At 34.2% G+C, this 23,298-nt stretch overlaps 1 protein-coding gene and 1 pseudogene across 11 annotated transcripts in view; both read right to left on the bottom strand.

Moving 5' to 3' along the window:
* Positions 1 to 23,252, bottom strand: part of PUS7L (pseudouridine synthase 7 like) — a 40,183-nt gene extending 16,931 nt beyond the window's left edge. For 7 of the 11 annotated variants that reach the window (XM_036236863.1, XM_036236868.1, XM_036236866.1 and 4 more), the window contains exons 1-7: positions 21,671 to 23,122; positions 19,375 to 20,300; positions 10,270 to 10,429; positions 7,914 to 8,106; positions 5,987 to 6,085; positions 4,556 to 4,637; positions 2,725 to 3,005 (exon numbers count right to left, since the gene is read on the bottom strand). In XM_036236863.1, the coding sequence (XP_036092756.1) occupies positions 2,725 to 3,005; positions 4,556 to 4,637; positions 5,987 to 6,085; positions 7,914 to 8,106; positions 10,270 to 10,429; positions 19,375 to 20,284 (1,725 nt within the window). In that variant the 5' untranslated portion in view covers positions 20,285 to 20,300; positions 21,671 to 23,122. The other 4 variants (XM_016146462.2, XM_016146466.2, XM_036236862.1 and 1 more) reach the window with 4 other exon arrangements.
* On the bottom strand, positions 9,872 to 9,990 carry LOC118614747 (annotated as a pseudogene).
* Positions 23,253 to 23,298: the final 46 nt, after the last annotated feature.

The following is a 23,298-nucleotide window of genomic DNA, read 5'->3' as shown; positions in this document are numbered from 1 at the left end:
TTGAAACACATGGATTTCAGTGGGCAGTTTAACACTCTAAGGTGACACCTGCACCTCAGTCACCAACAATCTTTTTCTAAATTACAAAGTTGTTCTTTATTATGCTGAATCAAACGTCTGCTCTGTGAAACCACCCCCTACCTCTGTCTTCAACAAATATCATACTCTATGAGAATACTCTATGAGAAGTGGTATTTCTAAAACTTGTTTCGCAGAATATTAATAGGTATCACATGTAGGAGGGAAACAAAAAAAAATGAGTGATAAATTAAGTTTGAAAAATGTTTCTGTAAGAACATCAGAAAATAATTCTGGTTTCTCTTGCACATGAAAGCTCATGTATAAAGGCAGATACCACTATTCCACAAAGATTGACAGCATTCCCATCTTCCTAAAGCATTCATCATATAACACAGTATCGAGATTGCCTCTAAATCAGCTTGCTCTCCCTTAGATTCTCCCTACTTTAATCAATAATGTCCCTTCTTTTCTTGTTTTTAACTTCAGGTTTGTTTATAGGTAAATAACTTGTTTTAACTGTTATACTCAGAAATAGATATAAAACTCAAGGTGTGATCTGACCAAAACACATAGGACTATAATCTCTCTTGAATCATCAATTTTAGATTTTGTCTTTCACAAATTCATAAGCATACCTATGAAACTGTAATTTAAGTAATTTATGAAAATACTGAATAAACATGGTCCAGTACAGAAGACTGTGTTTTGTCTGTAAAGAAATCCCTCCAGTTTAATATCAATTAATTATCAAACATCCTTTTGCTGTACAGCTGCTCTCCAAATATGAATTCCCCTAACTATTAAATTGTCTAACTCACATTTGTCTATTTTGCTCACAAAGAAAATTAAAAGAGAATCTACCAAGTGACTTGAAATAAAGATATACCTGTTGGCCTAGAAATTCTATCAAAAAAGAAAATCAGGTTAGTTTCCTATAGTAACCTACCTTATATGCCATTTATTAGAATTCTTACTCTATCTTTTTTCTTTTCATACTTAAGTTTTAAGCCTCTAAATCCTGTCTTTCCTTTTCTCAGTGCTAATAAAGTATAAATGACTAATCTTATATATATAAAGACATTTTTTTGCTAATACTAAAAGGAAATTCTTTAAGAACTGAAGGAGAAAATGTTTTTTTCTTCTAGCGCTCCATAAAGAAAAGCAGATACAATCCTGATCACAAAACTTACCTTGCAAATGCTACTTTGAACAAAGAAGTCTTATAAGACTCATGTATTTTCGAGATTATTGCTATGTCTTGTCAAAGTAACCTTTAACTCCTGAAAATCTGAATTAGAAATGGCTGATTTACTAAATAATGTATTACCCAGGTAATCACTAAATGAACATGTTTTCTGGAAGATGTTTAAAAATGTATGATTTTTTTCATTATTCATTAAAAGGAGACCATTGATATATCTCTTCTTCCATTCACATGAGGTAAAATAAAACCTAAGATGCAGCTAGTTTTCTTTTAACACAATTTCAGAGTCTGTGTCTCAGTTAAATGACCATTCTTAGTGATTTATGCCCCTAGTAATTAATTACTTTCTTATCTAAATATTTATAAACTATTCATTTAATGAAATGGTAAAGCAGATGTCTGTTGTCCTGGCTTGCTCAGCCAGTCCTTATCCCCTCTTTTTTTGGTAGCAGCATTTTCCAGGGAGCTCCCTTTCCAGTTCTCAAATGTGGTTTGGGTGGGATAGTTCCAGGAAAGAGCCCTTGAAACACAGGCTTAACCACTAGCATACTCCAATCCACAATGATTGGTTTAGGGACATGTGACCCAAGCCAACCCATTCCTAGTCACTGAGACTCAATATCATGGCTTTTGTTGAAACTGTTAGGAAAGAAAAGCCCACTTTTCTGAAGAAGCTGTGATAAATAAGCCCAAAATTGCTAATTACCATCTTGCCACTAAAGGAATAAGCCAGACTGAGATGGATGGTTTAGGATGCTGCTTACAGCCCCTGGACATAGCTGGACCTGACTCAGTCATGGACTTTCAGTTATGGGGGCCAATGAATTCTGGTCTGCTTTTTCTTAAGTTAGTTTGAGGTGAGTTTCCATTGCTCTAAATGAATATAAATGTGTCTAAGATATTGTTAAGATGAAAAAAGCAAGTTGTGAAAGCACACTTATACAAGGAATGCACACATGTCCAATATATCATCATTATAAAAATCTCATTTTTTTCATATTTTAGGCTTTGAGCCTCTAAGTCCTACCTTTTCTTTTCTCAGTGTCAACAGAATTAAAATCTACCTTTCTGTGAGTATTTATATGTAAGTGCAGAACAGAATCTAAAAGAAAACATGCCCCAAAAAACAGAGGTTGATTTTCTGCAGGCAGAGGAAGGAATTACAAGAGTGGTGGCAGGGATGACAGCTTCATCTGTAAGGCTTTGATTTTTATTTTTAAGGAAAGTATTTTGTATATTCTTTGTGTAATTTTTTAAAGAATGTATTCTTTAAAGAAAGGTTTACAATCTTTGTACCTTTCATTCATACCACTGACTATTTTATTTTTCCATTTATCAAATGTATATAAGCCATGGCCGACAGCAGAGTAGAAGCAGGGGTTAAAAAAGAAATAATATCCATGTTTAGTTTTAAATTGTTTCTCACATAAGGGCTTCTGAAAATTAGTGTTAATGCTGTGGTAACTATTCTTGGAAAACTTTGATGAAATAATACTTACTTTACTATTTGGGAAATGCTCATCATCACTATCTTCATCCAAACAGACCAAATCGCCCTCTACCACTCTTGGTCCATAGGTTGCAAGTCTATAAGAAACTGCCTCATTCCAAATTTTGCTGCTATATGCATGAACGTAGAAAATGCGCATAGAATGGGGAAATGAGAACCATGCCTGGACACAACCCTCTTCTGTCACGCCAAAGCGATGCAATGACTCCAACAATGTTCTTTCTCGAACTTTGAATTCAGGCATCAATGAAAGTGTGCCTTTAGCATCCTCTGAAATATAGAGAAAGGCCAGTTTATTGAAAGGCCAGTTATAAACACCCATAGTATGATTTCCAAATGAGAAGCAATGAACTGTGCTATCTTTTACACCTGACTATGAAGATGATGCTTAGCACCAACTATAAACCTAGCTACACTTAAAGAACTTTTTTTTTTTCAATAAAGATCATTAATTATATGGTTCATTTTCACTTTCCATGCTTTAAAAAATAATGGCAAAAAGCACATTAGTAATTCCTACTTCAAAATGTAGATAAACTAATTTGCAGTCATTCAGAGGGCTTATAAACCTCTGAGCCTAGAGATTTTTAATTAGCTATTATGGATATCTATACAGAACTTTTTGAATAAGAGTTGATATATGGATCCTTCAAGTATACTATTAGGTCTTACTAGTGGGATCCTCTTTAAAATTAGATTCCTGGACTATACTGTAAAGGTGCTAATTCAGGCAAGCCTAGGAATCAGATTTTAATAACTGTCCCAGGTTTCTTATGCACACTAAAATTTAAGAATTATTACCATAAGGAAATTATCTTCTTGGGACTCTACAATATATACAAACAGATATCACTTTGAATTTTCTTTAGTATTACTTACATAACTATTTGAAATTTTCGTACTATTTACAGGCCATGGTATGCCATAAAAATATTTCTCTTCTATGAACAATTACATATATATGTGCATAATTTAAAAAATTAATGGAGATTTTTAAAACTGATGTTATTTTAATGTAAGTGAAATTCAGTATGCATATATATGTAGATTATATATTTGAATAACTCTAAAATGCTGTTTATAGTTGCTGTTATTATTATTTAAACACGAGTAATATTTATACAGTGTTTAGTATGTGTCAGACACTATTTTAGGAGCATTACATCGATTATCTTATTTAAATCTCCTAAGAGTTTTTTAGGTACCATTATTAGCTTAAATTTATAGGCAAAGAAACTAAAACAACGAGGCTAAATCACTTGCACAAGACTATACAGTTAGGAAGTACTAAAGCTGAGAGCTACATCCATGTAGATCAACTCTAGAACCCATGTGCATAACCACTTTTCTTTAGTGCTTCCCATTAAGCATTCTACAAATTTGTTATCACATTGAGCTAGTTTTCAAAATCAGCAGTCAGGGCTGAATGGCAACAAGACCAAAACACACACACACGGCATCAGATACAACAAGTGTACTTTTCTTTAGTTTATTCTTCCATCTCCTCTAGTTGTAGTGAATCATACTTCCATCAGTACCAGTTTAGAATTGGGAACTCCTATCTCCTCAGAGGATTTAGGCTGAAAAAAACTAAAACACCATGTCTCCCCTCACCCCTATGTACCCCCAAGCAAGAGTTAGAAAAAAAGTCCTTAAGATCTGGCCAAAATTGGTACCTAGAGCATGTAATAGATGATTAAATGTACAGTATGTTATAATCTATTTATCATATTTATGTTGCAATAAATGCCCTCCTGTTGACATTAACTTTTGTTATGTATCCGCATGGCTATGTATAGGGTAAAGGAACTTTTAAATACCAGTTTGAAGAAAATATTTCTTTGCTCTATTTACAGGATCATCCAAATCTTCTGGTGTAAGAAATAATGTTACAGCCTTCACCTTTAAATCAAGCAAGCAAACATGTTAAATGAAAATGCCAAATTACTTACTTTTTTTAAAAAAAAACATTAATTTTAAAAGAATACTCATTAAACAAATATTATTTTACACTGTAATTTTATCTTTAAAGTCAAACATTGTTAAAATTTGAAATAAACTTCTATACAAAGCAAGCTTATACGTAGGTTTAAAATATTATGGACTGGAAAAAGTGCTCCCCCATTACTTCTATAGTTCTGTCATTCTTTATCTCTATCATCAAGGTATAAATACAAGTGTGAAGTAATGACATCAAACCCAAATTTGACCAACATACACAACAAAAATAGGGGAGGAAACAAGCATAAAGGAATGGCAAGCCACTAATTTCATTCATGCTCTCAAGTCTCAGAATTCTTTGGTCTTAAAAAATAATTGCCAAAATCTTTTTTAAAAATTGCCAACTTTAAAATTTCCTTTTAAAACCTAAATAGATGAAAAGATGTTCCTTTGGGGGAAAAAATGGTATCTACTAATTCCTGTATTTTACCACTTTCTCCAGCACTGATTTATTTCTAAGTATGTGTCTTAGAGTAGGACTATAAACTACAAATTTGCAGATGTGGTCTACATTATCAGCTCTCAACCATTATCTCACGCATGGGTGTAAGATTATGTTCACATGCACAATGCTTCCCACAAGTGCTTTTACTGTTCCTTTCCCTTCCACTCAAGAGAACGCGTTATAACACAAATGAGTATGACACTGTCATATGAATAATCTTTTATTTGTTCAAGTATATAATTTTTATAGTTTTATAGTTTTTCACTATTACATGCACTTCTTCCAGTGCAAAAATGTGTATGTATATAATATATAATTACATATATAAAATATACATCTAAAAAACATTTAATTTTAATAATTGGGCAAATGTGGCTTATTTGCGGCATTCATTTATAGTTTCATTTGAAGCTAATCAGATATTTTTTCAATATGTTGTTCCCCTTTTGGTTTCTGCCTTTGAGTTAATTCCTATCTTTTATATAATCTGATACCAGATTTCTGGAACTGTAGGGTATGTTTCCTCTAAACCCTCTATTCAGTTCACTAAAAATTTAGTGAGTGTTGGTAAGTTCTCTGTTAAGTCTCGAACAAGTATTAAACACAGGGACATCACAGTTTGCTTTCTTATAATGTAATACCAAGAATATAGTAGCTGCTCAATAAATGTTCAACAATGTAGTTATAGCACATGTATGTGTGTACACATGTGTTTACATGCTAAGTTAAGAAAACAAGGAAGCTGGCATATGTGGCAAGTGCAACAGAGAAAACAGATAAGATCATATTTTTAAAAAATCCATACCATTTCACCTTTCAACAAAGCCAGTCCAATTTGGTCTGTGTGAACTCTCCTTCCTAGCCCAAATCTCTGTGGTCCATAGTAATTCACAAAACCTTTATTCTACGAATAGAAAAAAATCAATTAATTAAAAGTATATTGGCTATGGACACATGCCTGTGTCCTGCTCCCCCAATTTATATGTTAAAATCCTAACCTCCTCCGATGGAGTATGTAAAGGTGGGAATTTGGGAGGTAATTAGGTCATGAGGGTGGAGCCCTCATGAATAGGATTAGTACCCTTATAAGAAAGGCCATGCAGCTTGCTCACTCTCTTTCTGCCATGAGAACACAGTAAGAAAGCCATGCTGGCAACCTGATCTCAGGCTTCCAGCTTCCAGAACTCCGCATATCCAGGAGTTCACCAAACTGGAAGCTCTCCAAACCCTGTCCCTTTGAGTTTCTATGGAGGCTTCATTAAATAGGCATGACTGGTTAAATCACCAGTCATTGGCAATTGATTCCACCTCCAGCCCATCTCCCCAAGAGGTCAGGAGTGGTGCTGTGAACTACTATTTTCTAATCACTTGGTTGGCTCCATGGACAAACAGCCCCCAACCATTGGTGATTGCCAAAAGTCACCTCATTAACCTAACAAAAGACAACTCTATCACTCTCCAGATTTAGGAAATTACAAGGGTTTTGGGAGCTGTGAGCCAGGACCAAATATATATGAGAAATATATTGTGGCATGTGAATGACCAAAAATATATTTCTACAAATCACAATATTGTACCCCGTCTTTTCCGTAAGAGATAGCATTTCATGGGGAAAAATTTATATAGGTCTAGAAAAAAGGGAAAAACAACCATATAAAGACTACACAATCAGAGAACGCCTATATACAGGTGAATGTGCTGGATTAAACATCTTTAATTTGAAGATATTTTCCTGACTATAAGGCATGATATTGATTAAAAACAAGTTTTTGTCTTCCTGGTAGAGAAGTATAAAATTGTGTAAAAAAGGTCTTTGTGGTTAGAAACTTAGATCAGTATTGCTCATATTAGCTACAGAGTAGAGTCACTTACAGAGTTTTTAAAAAATACTAATGCCTAAAGAGCATCCTCAAATGTTCTTATTTAATTGGCCTGGGAGTAGAGATTGACTGCTGAGACTTTGTAAGGCCCCCAGGTTAAGAATTACTTGTCTAAATAGGAGGTTGGCAAATTACTAACTGCCAATGGAGTCAGATCTAGACCAACACAATGGCAATAGAGTAGTTGCCATAGAGACCAAATGCCTACAAAGCCAAAAATATTTGTTATCTGGCCCTTTATGAAAAAATTTTGCTGACCCATTGCCTAGATAATGAACTGAAAGCTATAGTTGTATATGCATATTTAGATGCCTGGCAAATGTCATTTAAAATGTCATTTAAAAATATACATTAAGTAATTTTTTTGCTATAAGATATAAAATGTATACAATTTGTCATTTGTATACATTGAAACAAAATTGAAAATTCAGTTAAAAGAAAAAAGATTGCACTAATTCTAAAAAATAGTTTGCCAAATTACCAGATTTCTAAAAAGAATTACTGAACAAAGTTTCCAAAAATATTAATCCCTTTCCATAACATAATACTCTATATGACAAATGCTAAAAATCATTCTTCTTATAGAGACATTTTTATTCCCTCCATCTCTGGGGAAATCTATACATTTTATTTTTTAATTACATTAAAGTTGGGTTTTTTTTTTCCCATACAAAAATGTACTAAGAAAACAGAAAATAAGCCAAACAGCCATGTTATCATTTTAAAAAATAATTATACATGCAAATGAAACAAAAGGTACCAAGGAAAAAGTTTTCCTTCTTGCCTCAATGTAAACAGAAGGACTATTAAGATTTTCCTGAAATGTTCTATTTTCAAATTGAGTATTCTTACCTTAACATTTTCTATTGCCTCCAAAATTCTCTCTCTCAGGTTTGCTGAATCATTTATTTGGGTTTTTAAGTTTCTGATGACAATATCAAAGTGATTTCCTTTGAGCTGACCGAGTCTAAGGGAATCGTCTACAGACCGAATATTAAACACATTCATTCTTTTCTTTTCAATTTCTTTTTCAATATTTTTCAACCTAAAAATGAAAAATCATATAGACTCAGTGAAATTTTACATTTCAAAAATTATTATAAGTTTTAAATGACAGTTGCCAGGTAACCACTTACATTAGGATACTGAAAAAAAATTTTTTTGGAATATTCTAAAGTCAGTGTTTTTTTCAACGAATGTGCACTAAAAACCCATTATTGTAAAATTATATTAACCAGTTATTTTCAGACCTGGAACATATACCTTTTCTGGTGTAAGCCTTTTGATTCATTAGTTCAAATGATAGAAATCAACTGTTCTCCTGTTCTTCCTGCTCTTACCGACTTTGTTCCTTTCCTCCTCAGTCTCTCTTCTCCCAACATTATCAAGAACTACTAGCACCAGAGGGTTTCCTAAAATTATACTCTGAATAATCCCTCACTTAAACTTTCAATTCTTCCCCAACATCTAAAGAATGGATTCCAATTATCTTGAGATAACTTTTAAGATCCTTTAAGAACTGATATAATTTTTTCTCTACATTCATATTTTCCATAGTCCTTATAGTAACTATCTGTTTTATTAGGCAGACTGTTTAATTTACTGCTCCTCTAAATGTATCTTCAGAGTTTCTGCATCTGATAAAATCTTACTATTACTTGAAAGGTAATTAAAATCCCATACCTATAAGCTAAATCCTCCTAGAACTAATATTTCTTGTCTTTGCTAATTAAAAACTAGCTTTCAACAACTAAATATCGTTTAACATTAACATCCTCCTCTCTTACCTATACTGCACTTCTTGACCACAAAGACAAAATCATGTACATAATTTTTGACCCTTATATAAGAGCTTAGATGTGTCTACCTGCAAATATTGAATACTGAAACATCTTATGACTAAGGATTAATGTATCAATATTACATCAAATTAGGCTGAATTTTGGCCTAAAGACATATTTTGAAAAATATCTACAATGCACAGATTTTAAGTGCAATAATATTAATCACAGTATTATTTAAAGTGAAATATTGGAACTAATTTCTATATCTAAAACTAGGGGGATGTTAAACAAATTAGCCTATGTAATAAACATAATTTTGAAATATTTCATGACACAAATTTTAATAAGACAATATTATTTTTACAAGTAAAATACAAATTATATATATACAATATGACTTTCACATGCATAAAAAATGTCTATATACAATGTATGTATGTATGTAGTACAGTCTCTGAAAAAAGTCTGGAAGGAAATATATCAAACTGTTATCATGGTTCTTTCTGAGTAGTGGAATTATCAGTGACTTTTTTTTATACAGTACATTTTTTCTTTACTTTCTAAATCTACAATTAACATGTATTTCTTTTTTCATTACAAAAATATATTTAATATTTGATTAAGCTGAAGAGAGGCTAAAATTGAGTGTTTTACAGTCTATTTAACAAAGATTTATTTTAAATTCAAAAAAACACAACAATAAAGTTATATAAGTATTATAGTAATTAGAAAAAGGGATTTGTAAAACACTGTCCTAAATGTGAACTTATATTTGAATATAGAACAGGATGTTTAGAAACAATTTAGATCATTTAAAATCAGCCACCAGAGGGGAGGGGCAGAGGAGGAAATTTAGGCAGGGGGGCAGCAGAGGGAATTTAAATCATTTCTTCAATTAAAAAAATATATAAAAAATAAAATAGCAAAAAAAAAAAAAATCAGCTGCTTTTCAAAGTTTCTACCCTAAAACTATATTGCCAATATAAATTTTATTTTACTTATTTACTTTATTATTATTATTACTTATGCCTACAGCACCTGGTTTGCCTAGGTGGTCTCCCATCCAAGTACGAACCAGGCCCAACCCTGCTTAGCTTCTGAGATCAGCCGGGATCCAGCTTGTTCAGGGTAGCATGGCCATAGACTATGGACTGTGGCTCTACTGGGACACAAACTCTGGACCTTCTGCGTGTAAAGAAGATATGGTAACCACTACGCTATGGAACCATGTCCTCAATGTAAATTTTAGACATAACTATATAGAAGATAATTATATGCAGAATGTGCTGCTTGGAAAGCCTGTGGCCAGTGAATATTGAGAATGAGGTTAATATGTCCTTAGTATTATTCTGAGTTTTTAATCTTACATTTATTTATTTGAAGCAATAAGAACAATTCTCTCTTATAAAGTAATGTCTTATTACCTTTCTGGAGTCACTTTTCTAACCACCATTGCTTGATAGGTGATGGCTTTCTTGTCTTTCAGGCCTGCGTAACTAAAATCCGAAGGAATCACACCAAGTTTCATAGCTAAAAAACCAACTGCTTCAAACATTTCCATATTTTCTTTTCGTAAGGTAAAGGCTGAAACAAAAATAATCCTAGATTATAAAAAAAAGCCACTATCATACATCAATTATAGTCTAAGCAGACTAACAGATCAATATAATGAATCAAATCATTAATTTAAATTAGAATGAAAATACAAAATCAGTGTCATGGATTTCAGCTGTTATTTTTTAAATGCTAATGGGTTCATTAAAGCTTTACATGAAAAAAAAAAATCAAAATTCCTTCATTTGGCATTCATATCTGGCCCCAATCTCCTTTTTTGGTCTCCACATGTGCCACTTCCATTCCTATAACCTTGACACAGAGAATTTCTCATAATCTTTCCACAGCTTTGTACTTTTGCACATTTGAGTCCCTCTGTCTAAAATATATGTTCCTTCCATTTTACTTGTCATACTTCTATTCAATTGTGATGATCCAACAGCAGCAGCAATTCTCCCACAAATTCTTTCCAGGTTCCCAAGGCCAAATGCTCCCAAAGTAGAGATTGTATTTGTTTTATTGACTGTTATATCCTTGGCCCAACACCTAGTAGGCTTTCGAATATTTGTTGAATTGATGAATAAATAAATGAACTCTACAAAGAGTTCATGACTTAATCTTGCTTTTCTCCACAAGTTGTCATTATCTGTTGAGGACACTTAACACCAAGTATTACTATTTATCTTTTGATGTTTGTCCACTCCATAGGCTGAGAGCCAATAAATAAAAGCAATTGCTTTGTGGTAGATGTGTAAAATGTCTGTTAGATAAGAGAGTAGGAGTGAGGGTGGGGAGGAGGAACAAAGACCGTATCAACGACCACCAAAAAATCCCCTGGATATGCTGACCTATATAACCTGCCAGCATTGACAGTAACAAAATACTGCAATCCTCAGTTCACCATACTTACATATAAGATAGTTCAAAGTATTGCTCTCCCTTCAAATTGTGAAAAGGAAATTGAATTTTTTGCAGAATAATTTATATTTAGATTATTATAATTGTCATCAGCAGCTACAAGGATCTCTTTGAAGAGTGCTCTAAGAAAAATGAACATTAAACATAAACATGACCCAGCAAGTAGGAAGATGTAAATGTATGTATCTATTTATGAATATATGAAATAGCTAAACAAAGCTTGTAATATCCATAATTTGGAATATCACATAGGATTTAAAAGATTAGGGAAGAACAGTATGTTTCTTGTAGCTCTATATAAATAATCTATAAAAACATGAAAATAGCAACCATCAAAAATATGTATATGTCATTTATGCAAAAGTTTAAAAAATCTGTAATGCAATGTAGTATATTTTAATGTTTCAATTTTTACAATAGATTTATATTTTTACCTACATGTTTAAAAACTTTTACAGTGTAAAACTATAATTTCTGTAGAATATTGAAGCATTGTCCACTATTTCTTACATTTTTTTTTGCCACTGGGTCATTATTTTTTGTACTATCACAATAGCTTCCTAGAATTCTTCGCATTTTCTATTAAAGCAGTGATAAATTAAATGTACTATGACTCTTGTTATTCTTAAAGAACTGATAAAAGAAGTAGAGGAGAAATCATACATGTGACCTCTGTGTGCTAAATCACAACTTGTTCTTTACACTTTTGGGCTATCTAGCCAAATAGATTTGAATAAAAATCTCTGATTCTAAGGCAGCTGTTTATAACAGTTGTCTCAAATAAAATGAAATTAAAACCCCATGTTTAAAATGTAGAGATTATAACTTCAAAATATGTCAGCTACTACCATAATAGAATTATAGAGTTAAATAAAATGATTTTGGAAGATGTGCTAGGCTAAAATATAATGGCCAATAAAACAAAGATGAGTCCTTCTTTGGGAGTATTCAGTCTTGGGAGCCTGAAAAGAATTCGAGAATGGAAGTGCTGCTGCTGGGGGGGGGGCTTGAAGAATGAACAGAAGCATAGCAAACAGTCAAAGCAACAGAAAGTTCAAAATGTCAAATATTTTAATATCTGTAAGATTTCTCTAACCTGTCATCTTAGCGCATCTACAATGTTCTCCCTTTTTCATCTATACACATATATAAGGCTGAATTTTGTTTATTTGTTTCAATCAAAATAAAAGATTACAGCAGGTTGAATGCAGGAAAAGAGAACAGAATCCAGCTGACTTCTTTTAAGTCAGATGTTAGAAACATATGCAGAACTGTAAAACACTGCAATCCTTCTAATTTTTAGTTAAAAAACACTGTCATTTTCATTAAAAATGTTATGTTAATAGTAACAGATTTATCTTAAATAAATTCGTATTTTTAAAATTTCTACTTTAATTGATAATAAGTCAGATATCAAGAGATAACCATGTAAACGAAAGCTGGTTGGGGGTCCACAATAATTTAAAAGAGCTGTACTCCTCAGGGAACCAAAAGGTTTGAGAACCAATTAAGAATAATGTGAAAAAATATAGTAGTCCCTCAAGTATACCAAATCTATGGAACTAGACAGAAGTCATTAAAATTGCTTAAAAGAAATGCAAAATTCAATCAAGTGTTACAGCAGCCTGGCTTGGAGTTGCAAACTTTGAAAAGTAGACCAGGAAACTGTACTATATAAAGGAAGAAGGCTAGGAGACCGGTACCTAAAGTTTTATAGTTCATGTGTTTGATAAGTAGGGTTTAATGAGTCAAATCTGTCCCTGACAATCTGGGCATGTCACTAAATGGTCATTAGGTAAGCTCAGCTATGTAATAAGAAGGAGCCTCCCAAATTGCTTGAGATTATATCATTTTGTTGCTGATTAGTCATTTTTTATCCATGAAGATTTAGAATTTAGAATAGAAGTATTTAAGAGAATCAAGTCTATGATTTTAGTATTTGTGTTAATGAATCTGTTTTATGTACTTAGAATGTTTAAAAGAGTGGGACTTAAATAATTCCAATTAAAAATGTCTAATTGATTTAAATCTCTTTTACATTGAAATCTCATTATATTAGTAAACATTATGGAAACACATAGGAAAATTTAAAAGTCACTAAACTTATAAGTTTCATAACTTTTTCTTAATTATTTGGAACAACTAAAGTATTTAAAAAGTAAATCACCTATGCTAAATTAAAAATTCAATTTTAGAGACTTCCACTTCTAGCCATGTTGGAATAATTGGTACCAGACTTCACCTCCCACTATAAATAAACAGAAAACTGGGGGGTAAAAATCTATAAAACACCTGTTTTTAGACACTAGAGAACAGGCACCACAGAACTGTGATCCAAAAGAAAAGGAAAGCAGATGACGTGAGTCCTAAAATACCCTGGTTTGCCGTCTAGAGGTAATTTCTGGACCATAGCACAGGGAGAAGGAATCCAGGTAGATGGGAGTAGTCTTGCTAAATTAAGAAAGTAGAAAATGAAGTTCGGGAAGGCCAAGTGGGCTGGAATTCACGAGGCAGAGTACCAGATAAGAAGCTACGCAGAGAGAGTTCCAGAAATCTACATAGGTGATCCCTTGAGTTTGTTGCTGATGAGTAATCTACACATACCTAGGATTAAATACTGTGTATTATTTATCTAATATTGTGTAACAAGTCACCCTAAACCTTAGTGGCTTACAATGTTCATCTATCTCTCATGGTTTCTGTTGGTAAGGAATTCAAGAGCATCTTGGTTTGGTGGTTCCAACTCAGGCTCTCTAATGAGATTACAGTTAGATGCGGCTGGGACTACAGTTATTCAAAAGCCTCACAGGACCTGCAGGATCCATTTCCAAGGAGGTTTACTGCATGGCTGTGCTAGCTATTGGCAGGAGGCTTCGGTTCCTCTCCAAAGGGCTGCTTGAGTATCATTACAGTATGGAACTAGCTCATCCCTGAATGAGCAATCCAAGTAACATGAAAAAAAAGTGCAACATTTTTTATGATCTAGCCTTCACATACCATCACTTCTGTCATATTCTATTGGCCACACAGGCCATTCTGTGTTAATCTCTGAGAGCCTTCTTGGATGCTGAGAACCACAATCCATCTTCTGGCTCTAATATTTATGCCCCACTCACATTCAAAATACACTCATTCTTTCACAAGGCCTCAAAGACTCATCCCATTAAGGCAACAGCTCAAATCCTAGCATTTTTTCACCTGAATCAGGTCCAGATATAGATAAGGCTCCTTGAGTACATCTCATATTAGAATCCTCAGATACAATTTATCTTAACATGAAGGCTACGAAGGACTATAACATGAAGAGACAAATCTGCTTTACACACACTTGTAATGTTGAAATACACATAGACAGGGCAAGCACTAGACTTTATTTAAACTGGAGGGAAACTGAAAATACTTAGAAGTTACTGCTATACAGCAATTCTGAATCTATGCAGATATTTGTTGGTTATTTCTTTATTAGAATTCAGTCCTACAAGTATCTAGGAATGATTGTTGTGGCTGTAGGGTACACCTCTGGGCTCTGCCCTCTTAGTGAACCTTCCTTTTCCATAAAAGATAGCCTGTTCACAGCTGAGTAGTTTTTTCAGTCTAATTTCTGACTTTCAATATTTGGGAGTACAACAGCCTCTCTTTATTTCATACTGCCTTTGATCCTTTCAAAAACTGTGTGGGCCTTCTTTGGGTTTCACTCTATAAGACAAAGATATACTCAAATTTTGTCAAGATAAGACCTTTTCTATTTAGGGCTTCTTCTGAAGCTGCTAAGGGAAGATGTCCCTAAATTCCCAGAAAAATTACTGTTTAACATGAGGGATCCATGAGTCATGCCCTTAAAGTTCCGAGTGGGCCTTGTGACTGCAGCATTCTCTGAGACATTGCTATAAATTTTTAAACAATTTTAGCAAATAATTTTCCAATCACACTCTAGGTTTCCTTATTAGAACATGTTGTCCTGACCTGCCATGATTTTCTCTTTGCCTAAAAGCTATTTTTTAATTTAAACATCATACACCATCTGGAGAGGTGGGAATTTATTTCTTTGATTTAATTATTTTTTAACCCAGCACTTCCGGCTCCTTTATATCCAAGTTTTTCCTTTAGAATTTTACTGTAAGCAGTAAAAAAGAAACGAGGTGGCACCCTCCACACTTTGCTTGCAAATCTCTCTAGTTACAGCACCCCTTCTTTAGATACATTTTCTACTTTCCATTTTATTGCCGGCAACAGTGTTGCTAAATTTCCTGCCATTATATAACAAGGATCCTTTTCTTCCAGGTTTTAATAATATTTTCTTTACTTTCCTTAGATATCTTCAAATTTCTACCTGCCAACAGGTCTCAATGGCATTGCTACCACAGGTTTTAGGCTTTGTTATAGCAGCAATCCATTTCTGATACCAAAATTTCTATTACTTATCTAATGCTGCATAAGAAATCACCCTAAATCCTAGTGTCGTAAAATAAAAATAATCATTTACTAACTTTTAGGGATTAAATGTCGGTATGCCCCCCAAATTCACTTGAAAAAGTGCTAACCTCTCATTCAATAGGATTAGTGTCCTTATAAGAAGACACCAGAGAGCTCTCTCTTGATCTGCCAAAGAAGAGACCATGTGAGCACGCAGCAAGACAGTGGCTGTCTGCAATCTAAAGGGATAGATAGCCCTTACCAGACATCAACCCTGCTGGCATCTTGAACTTGGATTTTCAGTCCCAGAACTGTGAGAAAATAAAATTCTGTCGTTTCAGTCACCCAGTCTATGATGTTTTGTTATGGCAGCCTGAGCAGATTAATGCATTATCCTGCAGTTTCTGTGGATCAGGATTTCAGGAGTTCTGGCTTAGGGTCTACTGTGAAGTTGATGTGGAACAGCAGCTGAAGCTGGAGGATCTACTTCCAAGATGCTTCACTCACCTCGGTGTTAAGTTAGTGCCATTAATGAGAGGCCTCGGTTTCTCTTCACAGGAATTCTTGAGCATTTTCAAGGTATGGCAGTTTGCTTCTGTCAGAGTGAGTAATATGAAATGCCTTTAATTACTTAGCTTCAGAAGTTACTCACTGTCATTTCTGTCATATTCTATTGGTCAAACAGTCTGGCCCAGAATCAATGTTAGTGGGGAATACATAAGGACATGAATACCAATAGTTAAGGATCATTGAGGGCCATGTGGATGCTGGCTAACACGCACCACCAGGCTAGCCATCTCTAACCTGCCAGAGATAACATGAAGCTGGAGCCCAGCCAGAGAGAAGAGATCTAATTAAATAACATGGGCATTCAGTAGAAATCACAGAAGGATCATACTGTAATAGTAGAGCTATATGACAGAACCAGAGTAAAGCTTACTCTAGACCTCCCTTAATAAAACTCAAAATGAAGCCTCAAATATATCTGTAAATTACTTCCTGTCTGCTAAAGCAAATTTCAACAAACACTCTTTAAAAGAAGGCAACAAAATTCAGACACTCAACAAGGTAACACAATGTTTGACCTAGAAAAAAAAATATTACTAGACCTTAAGAGAAGCAGAATAATATGACCCATAAGCCAAACAAAAGTCAGTCAATATAAACGTACCCAGAAATGATAGAGATGTAATTAGCAAACAATATTTTTAAAGACCTATTAGAAATAAGCTCAAAGATTATACATTGGAAAACAAGAACATAATAAGAAATTGAAGACCTAAGAAAGAAATAAATGACACTTCTAGAGTTGGGAAACACAATATCTCAAATGAAATTTTCATTGGATGCTTAAATCTTTCATAAAATTCCTTCTTCAAAAACATATTCTAGGAAACAGTATGGAACTGCCTCATAAAATTAAACATAGAATTACCATATGATTCAACAATTCCAGTCCTGGGTATACATCCAAAAGAACTGAAAACAGGGACCTGAAAGCATTTTTATAGCCATTTTCATAGCAGCATTTTTCAGAATAGCCAAAAGATAGAAGCAACCCATGTCCACTGGCAGATGAATGAATAAACAAAATGAGGTATATACATGAAATGGAATATTATTCAGCCTTTAAATGAAAGAAAATTCTAACACATGTACAACATGATGAACTTTGAAGACCTTAAGCTAAGTGAAATAAGACAATCATGAAAGGACAAATATTGTACAACTCCACTTATTTAAGATTCCACTTATATAGAGTAGTCAAATTCACAGAGACAGAAAGCAGAATGGTGGTTGCCAGTGGCTGGGAGAGTGGCGAATGGTGAGTTATTGTTTAATGGGAATAGAGTTTTAGTTTGGGAAGATGAAGAAGTTCTGAAGATGGATGGTGGTGATGGCTGAACAACAATGTGAATGTACTTAATGTCACTGAACTGTATACTTAAAAGTGATTAAAACAGTAAATTTTATATATATATTATAATTAAAAGATTTTTAAGTATTCTATTTGTATATAGGTCTACTTATTATGAAATTCTTTTTAATATGAGCTATTTTTGTTGTTACAAAAAGTTGGCCTACACAAGATTTGGGACAAACAGAGTTTATGTCTTTTTCTTTATTCTTGGATTTATAGCAGGATCTTCGTATTATCTCTGGTACACCATCAATTCCTCCTTTTAACATATCCCTCCAATTATTCATAGTTTTTGTAAAACTAATGCAAACTAATATATAAAAAGTTCCACAATTTGTGTTTGATTAACTCAAATTAATACTGTTAGAATTTCAAGGAGTATTAATTCTACAGATGCTTAAATCACTTATCAGCAATTCTTCCCCCACACATTAAGCTAGTTTTGTTTTTCTTTCCAAATAGATTTATCTGTTGACATTTATTGCATTCTTTATGTGTAAAATCCTCTATGAGCAGCTTTCTCATGGTAAAGACAAGTCATACAACCAGACAGAAATTTCCAGGACAGAAGACACCAATATTTGAATAACTATTACATACTAAACTCTCTCATTAATTATTTTATTTAATCCTTAGAATATCATTGTGACTTACACTTTACTACTACCCCATTTTTAAAGTACAACCCAAAGTTATGAATTAAGTAACTTACCAATTTTTTTCTATTTTTATATTTGTAGAAACTAAGATTTAAAGATAGTAAAAAGTTAAAAAATCTTTTTATGAACTAAAATCATAATGTAAAATAAAACCCACATAGGTCCAAGGTCCAAACTCTTCTCGTTTATACCATAGGGTCTCCTACATATCCTGTGTCCATATCACACACATCTATGCAAATTTGGGTTACTGCTTGTATCTTAAATGTTTTGCTGTACAAATTTATAAAACATGATCACCTGAAACATATCTCATCCCTCAAGTAGGATATAAGCTAATTAAACCTGTTCGGCCAAACTTGCAGAGTAAAATTTCATCAGTTCCATCCCATACTAGGAACTATGTCCCCTGAATTTGTATCCTCTGACACACTGAATCTCAAAATGTGGTCGATCCCCAGACCAGCAGAAAAGCTTCTAGGAATCTGTGAAAGCCTTACCCCAAATCTTCTAAATTGGAAACTCTGAGAATAGGGTTCAGAAATGTTTTAATAAGCCCTTTTGGTGATGATAATGCTACTCATGTTAGAGAATCTCTTCTCTCAAAGTCTGACAGAGCCAAAGGAAGGAACCTCTTGTAAGTTTTCAGGTTCCCTGCCTTGGGAAGTGAGATGCAATTGTTTTATATTACAAAGTAATTACTTTCCCAATTATAGCAAATATATTCTACTTGTCTCCAATTATTTAATTTTAATTATCTTTCAAAATATCATGATTTACCTCCAACAAAACATTTAAAAATAACTGCTTCAATTATATATTTGTGACTATGTTAACTATAAATATCTGTGTTAACCATACTTTCATCAATAAGGTTATTTTCTATAATTAATGTAATTTGCGAAAAGACTTTACCTTCCATTGAAAAACATACCCATATATTTTTTCTAATATCCCTCTGGACGAATCTATTCAATTCATTTGAATAATTCAGCTTTCACTGATTCACAATTTTAACTAAGTTTATCAAAAAAAAAAAAAACAGTAATGATTTGTTAAATTACCTGTGTATATAACTTTTCTTTCCTGGTATTCAAGACGAGACCTTTTCCTGTGCTTGTGTGCTTTTTCTCGAAATCTTACTGTTATCACTATATTTGGATTACCAGCATTGTAATTAGGTTCAGGAAAAGATTTGGTTTCCACAAGATTTCCGAACTTTTTATTAACAAAATGGTGAACAGCTTTTCTGTGGTCTTTGTCCGTATCAGGTTTAAAGGTAAATTTTGAATTTTCTTTCTTTGCATCCAAATATTTAAAAAAGTCAAATGCTTCTTCTTCAGATACCAAGAGACAGAGTTCTTTATACTCAATATTTGGTTTTACAACAATTTCACTGTTTTTTCCTACCGTTATTAAGAAAGGAAACTTCTGCCTAATAGCACTATGCAAAATAGCCCTCCGGTTTTTGTCAAGGATTCTGCCTAGTGAAAATTCAGGAGATGGTCCAACTAGCTCAGTTTTGGAATTCCATTTCTCTTTTATATCACAGGCAAACTGAGTCAGTAATTCATTAGTTCTTTCATCTAACAAAGAGCCTAACACATCAACCCTTTCTTCTTCACATTCGGAAGTTCCACTGTTGATTGTATCCTTTTCTGAACCACACTGAGGATTTTGGTCATCATTGGAGCACCTAACCAAAGTACTGGCTTCTTTGTTGCTCCCCTCTTCAAAAGGTAAAATTTGAAGATCTAGTTTTGTTTTTTTGGTAAAATTACTTGGCTCAGGTAGTACTTTACTAATTTTGCAAATAGATTCATCAGTGGCCTTATTAACTAACTGTCCTTGTTCATCTATCTCAATAACAACAAAGTCACTTGGTGAACTTTTTATAGTGCCATGAAATCCAACATGATCAGTTATGAAACACAAAGAACTAAATCTAATTCTAAAATCTGTATCTTCTTCCATTCTTTAATAACAATGCCTACAAAAGAAACAGAAAGGCAGTTAGTCGGTTACTAGAAAGAAAAGTTGTGGATAACAAAAAAGAAATGTTTGCAGAATTTAATTCTCTTTCTCCCATTCAATCCTGAATCTCCTTAAAAGACACTAATAATTTAACATCATATGTAGGATTGCTACGTTTTCTAGGATTTGACATTTTCAGCGATGGAACTACTGAAAACAGAATGCTATAAACAGAATGATGTCATTTGTTTACGAAGATATACTAGAGCGATGAGAAAATAATAATAAAAGCGAGATATTTCACAGCAAACTCTGCAGGTAAGGTTAGAACTGTAATCTGTGAGTTATCTCGGGATAAACGCTGCAGCTTGCTAGTAAGTACTCCTGGGGCAAATGGGAAATGAGTTAACAGATCTTCTTGAAGCAGTAGATAAGAGAACAGTCCTCTAAGGAAGCCTTTGCTCACTCTTCAGACAGCCCATCACCAGCAGACCAGATGAAGCTTCAGGAAAGCTAAAATGCCCCGGGCCCCATACTACTCAGTTTCTTGTGGCAGTCATATGCTCCAGATAATTTATCGTTATCTGGACCTTCATCCCATGTCTAAAATGTATTCTACTAATCTGAATCCATTTAGCAAACCCCACTTTTCCATCATACTATGCCACGTAGAAATCACAGCAAATTCTCTACATTCTAATTTCCCAGGAAAGTTATAAGAATATATTTATTTTCCTTCATTCCTTAATTTCCTACACAATCTCCTCAGTTTCTTGCCTTAATTGAAACCTGGCTATTTCCCCAGGCTGTTTCCTCCGTAGTCATCTCATATAAAAGTTATTTTTTCCATTCACACCTACCTAACTTTAGACCTGGAAGTTGTAAATATTTTCTATGTTTGCCATTGATTCTTCCAAACCCTTTCTTCCTCCTCTACCTCCCCAAATCCCATCTCATCCTCTCTCTCATCCCCGGATGACTTTATTCAATGATGTCTTTAACACCTGGCTCATTGTCTTCTTAACAGCAAGATTTTCATGACCTCCATTTAACACTGCAGTGCCTCAGTTCCTCAGTCTCGGCCTCAATCCACTTCCATTTCATCTTGGTCATAACCTTGATTTAAATTATCACCAAAAATTGCATCAACTTTAAGCATCTGGCTCTCTGATTACTCCTGCTGTCCTTTCATCACCTCCACTTTAATACTTCCACTCCAGAAATTCTTATACATTATAAAGGCCTCTAATCTCTGCTTCTGCTACTAACCCACTACAGTCCATTCTCCACATAATGACTAGAATGATGATTTAAAAGGTAAATTAAACCATATCACAAACTTGTTTAAAACCCTCAAATCACATTTATAATAAAAACTCAAATTACCTTGGCTTCCAAAGAGTTCTAAGATTCTGGATTTGTCTGTTCTCAGATTTTATTTTGTATCCTTTTCCCATTACCTACCATACTACAGCTACACTAGCCTTCTTCAGTTCCTTTGTGCTAATTGGCCTTGCTGATTAAATTGGTCCTTCTCAAATTACATCCTCAGAGTTGTTTTCCCTGACCAATAATCTAAAGGAACCAGCAAGTCACTCCCTTTCACATAACCTTATTTATTTTTCTGCACTGTATTTCTATCTAATAACTGTCTTCATTAATTATTGTCTATTTCCCTCAAACTGTTAGCTCCATGAAAAAAACTTGTTTGCTTATTCACTGATTAGCTCATACTTAAAACATTGTCAAGCACATAGTAGGCGCATGATCAATAATGACTGTTGAATAAATGAAATCAGTAGAAAATAAGATCTGTAAGAATTTACATCACTTTTGTGTATGATAATTAGTAAAGGCATAATCAAGAAGTGGCCATCTAAGGCCTCAAAACTGTTCAAGAGACAGAAATGATATGAGGCATATCATAAGTAATATAAAAAAAAAAATGCAGTGTGTTAGAGAAAACTTGAACAGCCCAGATGCAGAGGTGTAAGAGAAAATGTTTTCTAGTAGTCCTGGAAAATACAGCCAAATTAGTGCCAAACTATGTAAGACACTGAATGCACTGTCATGGACTTAGAATCTATTGAGTGGCCAGTGGATGGCCACTGTAGGTGTTTGGGACGGAAAATGACACAATCCAAAAAGATGTTTTAGTAAGATGACTGATGGCTCCAAGCAGAATGAATCTGATGAAGTTACAGGAGTTGGAAAGCAATGTAATCAAGAGCACAGTTGTAGGATTAGCCTTGTAAAGAACATACTCTTTCCCCAGTAAGAGGAAGAAGATATGAAGACAGCCTAAGCTAGCTGAATAGGTAGAACGACTTGGGGAAAATGTAACGATGAGGGAATTACAACCAAGCATCTTAGTAAAAGAGTGGAACTCAGCTGGAAAAGAGCCAAGAGGCCCACGTGGAGTTAAGCATAAGCTCATTTTGTTGCTAAGGGTGAGGGCAGAGAAGGTGAGGGATAGTCTGACCCAAATTTGGGGAATTGCTAGTTGAGAACAGATACTAGGAAGATGTCAGGAATGGAGGAAAGTAGCGTCTTTTCCTTCATGCTCTTACTTCACTAATCGCCAAAGCTCCGCCGAATTCCTGCTTTCAACCCGCAGAACTAAAGCCTCCGGTGGCGTGGCCTTCTGGCGTGTCTAAGAGTACCCTCAGAAACCGCCAGCAGCAACACTTATTCTTCCTCCCTCACACTCTCCTCTCCCTAGGTGTGATACTAGCCCACATCACCCCCTTCTTGGGGACAAAGGTCCAGAGTCGCAACGCTAAGCATATCATAGCCTCATACACAAGCCCCACATCACGCAAGAAGCTCAACCCTGCGTTCCTCACCTCCAGGTGAAGGCATTCCCCTGAACAACGTTGTGCGCAAGTCCGGAAGACTTAAAATATTTCGCCTCCGACAGAGGCGTATTTAAAGGGACAGGTTCCCACTTAAAGAAGTGCCTTACGCGAGACTGGAATTTCCCGAGTAGTAGAACCGCCTGCAGGGGCACCGAG

This window comes from Rousettus aegyptiacus, unplaced genomic scaffold (assembly GCF_014176215.1).
Source record: "Rousettus aegyptiacus isolate mRouAeg1 unplaced genomic scaffold, mRouAeg1.p scaffold_m13_p_2, whole genome shotgun sequence".
NCBI lineage: Eukaryota > Metazoa > Chordata > Mammalia > Chiroptera > Pteropodidae > Rousettus > Rousettus aegyptiacus.
Note: the sequence above shows the minus strand (reverse complement) of the source record. Positions and strands in the feature narration are given on the sequence as shown.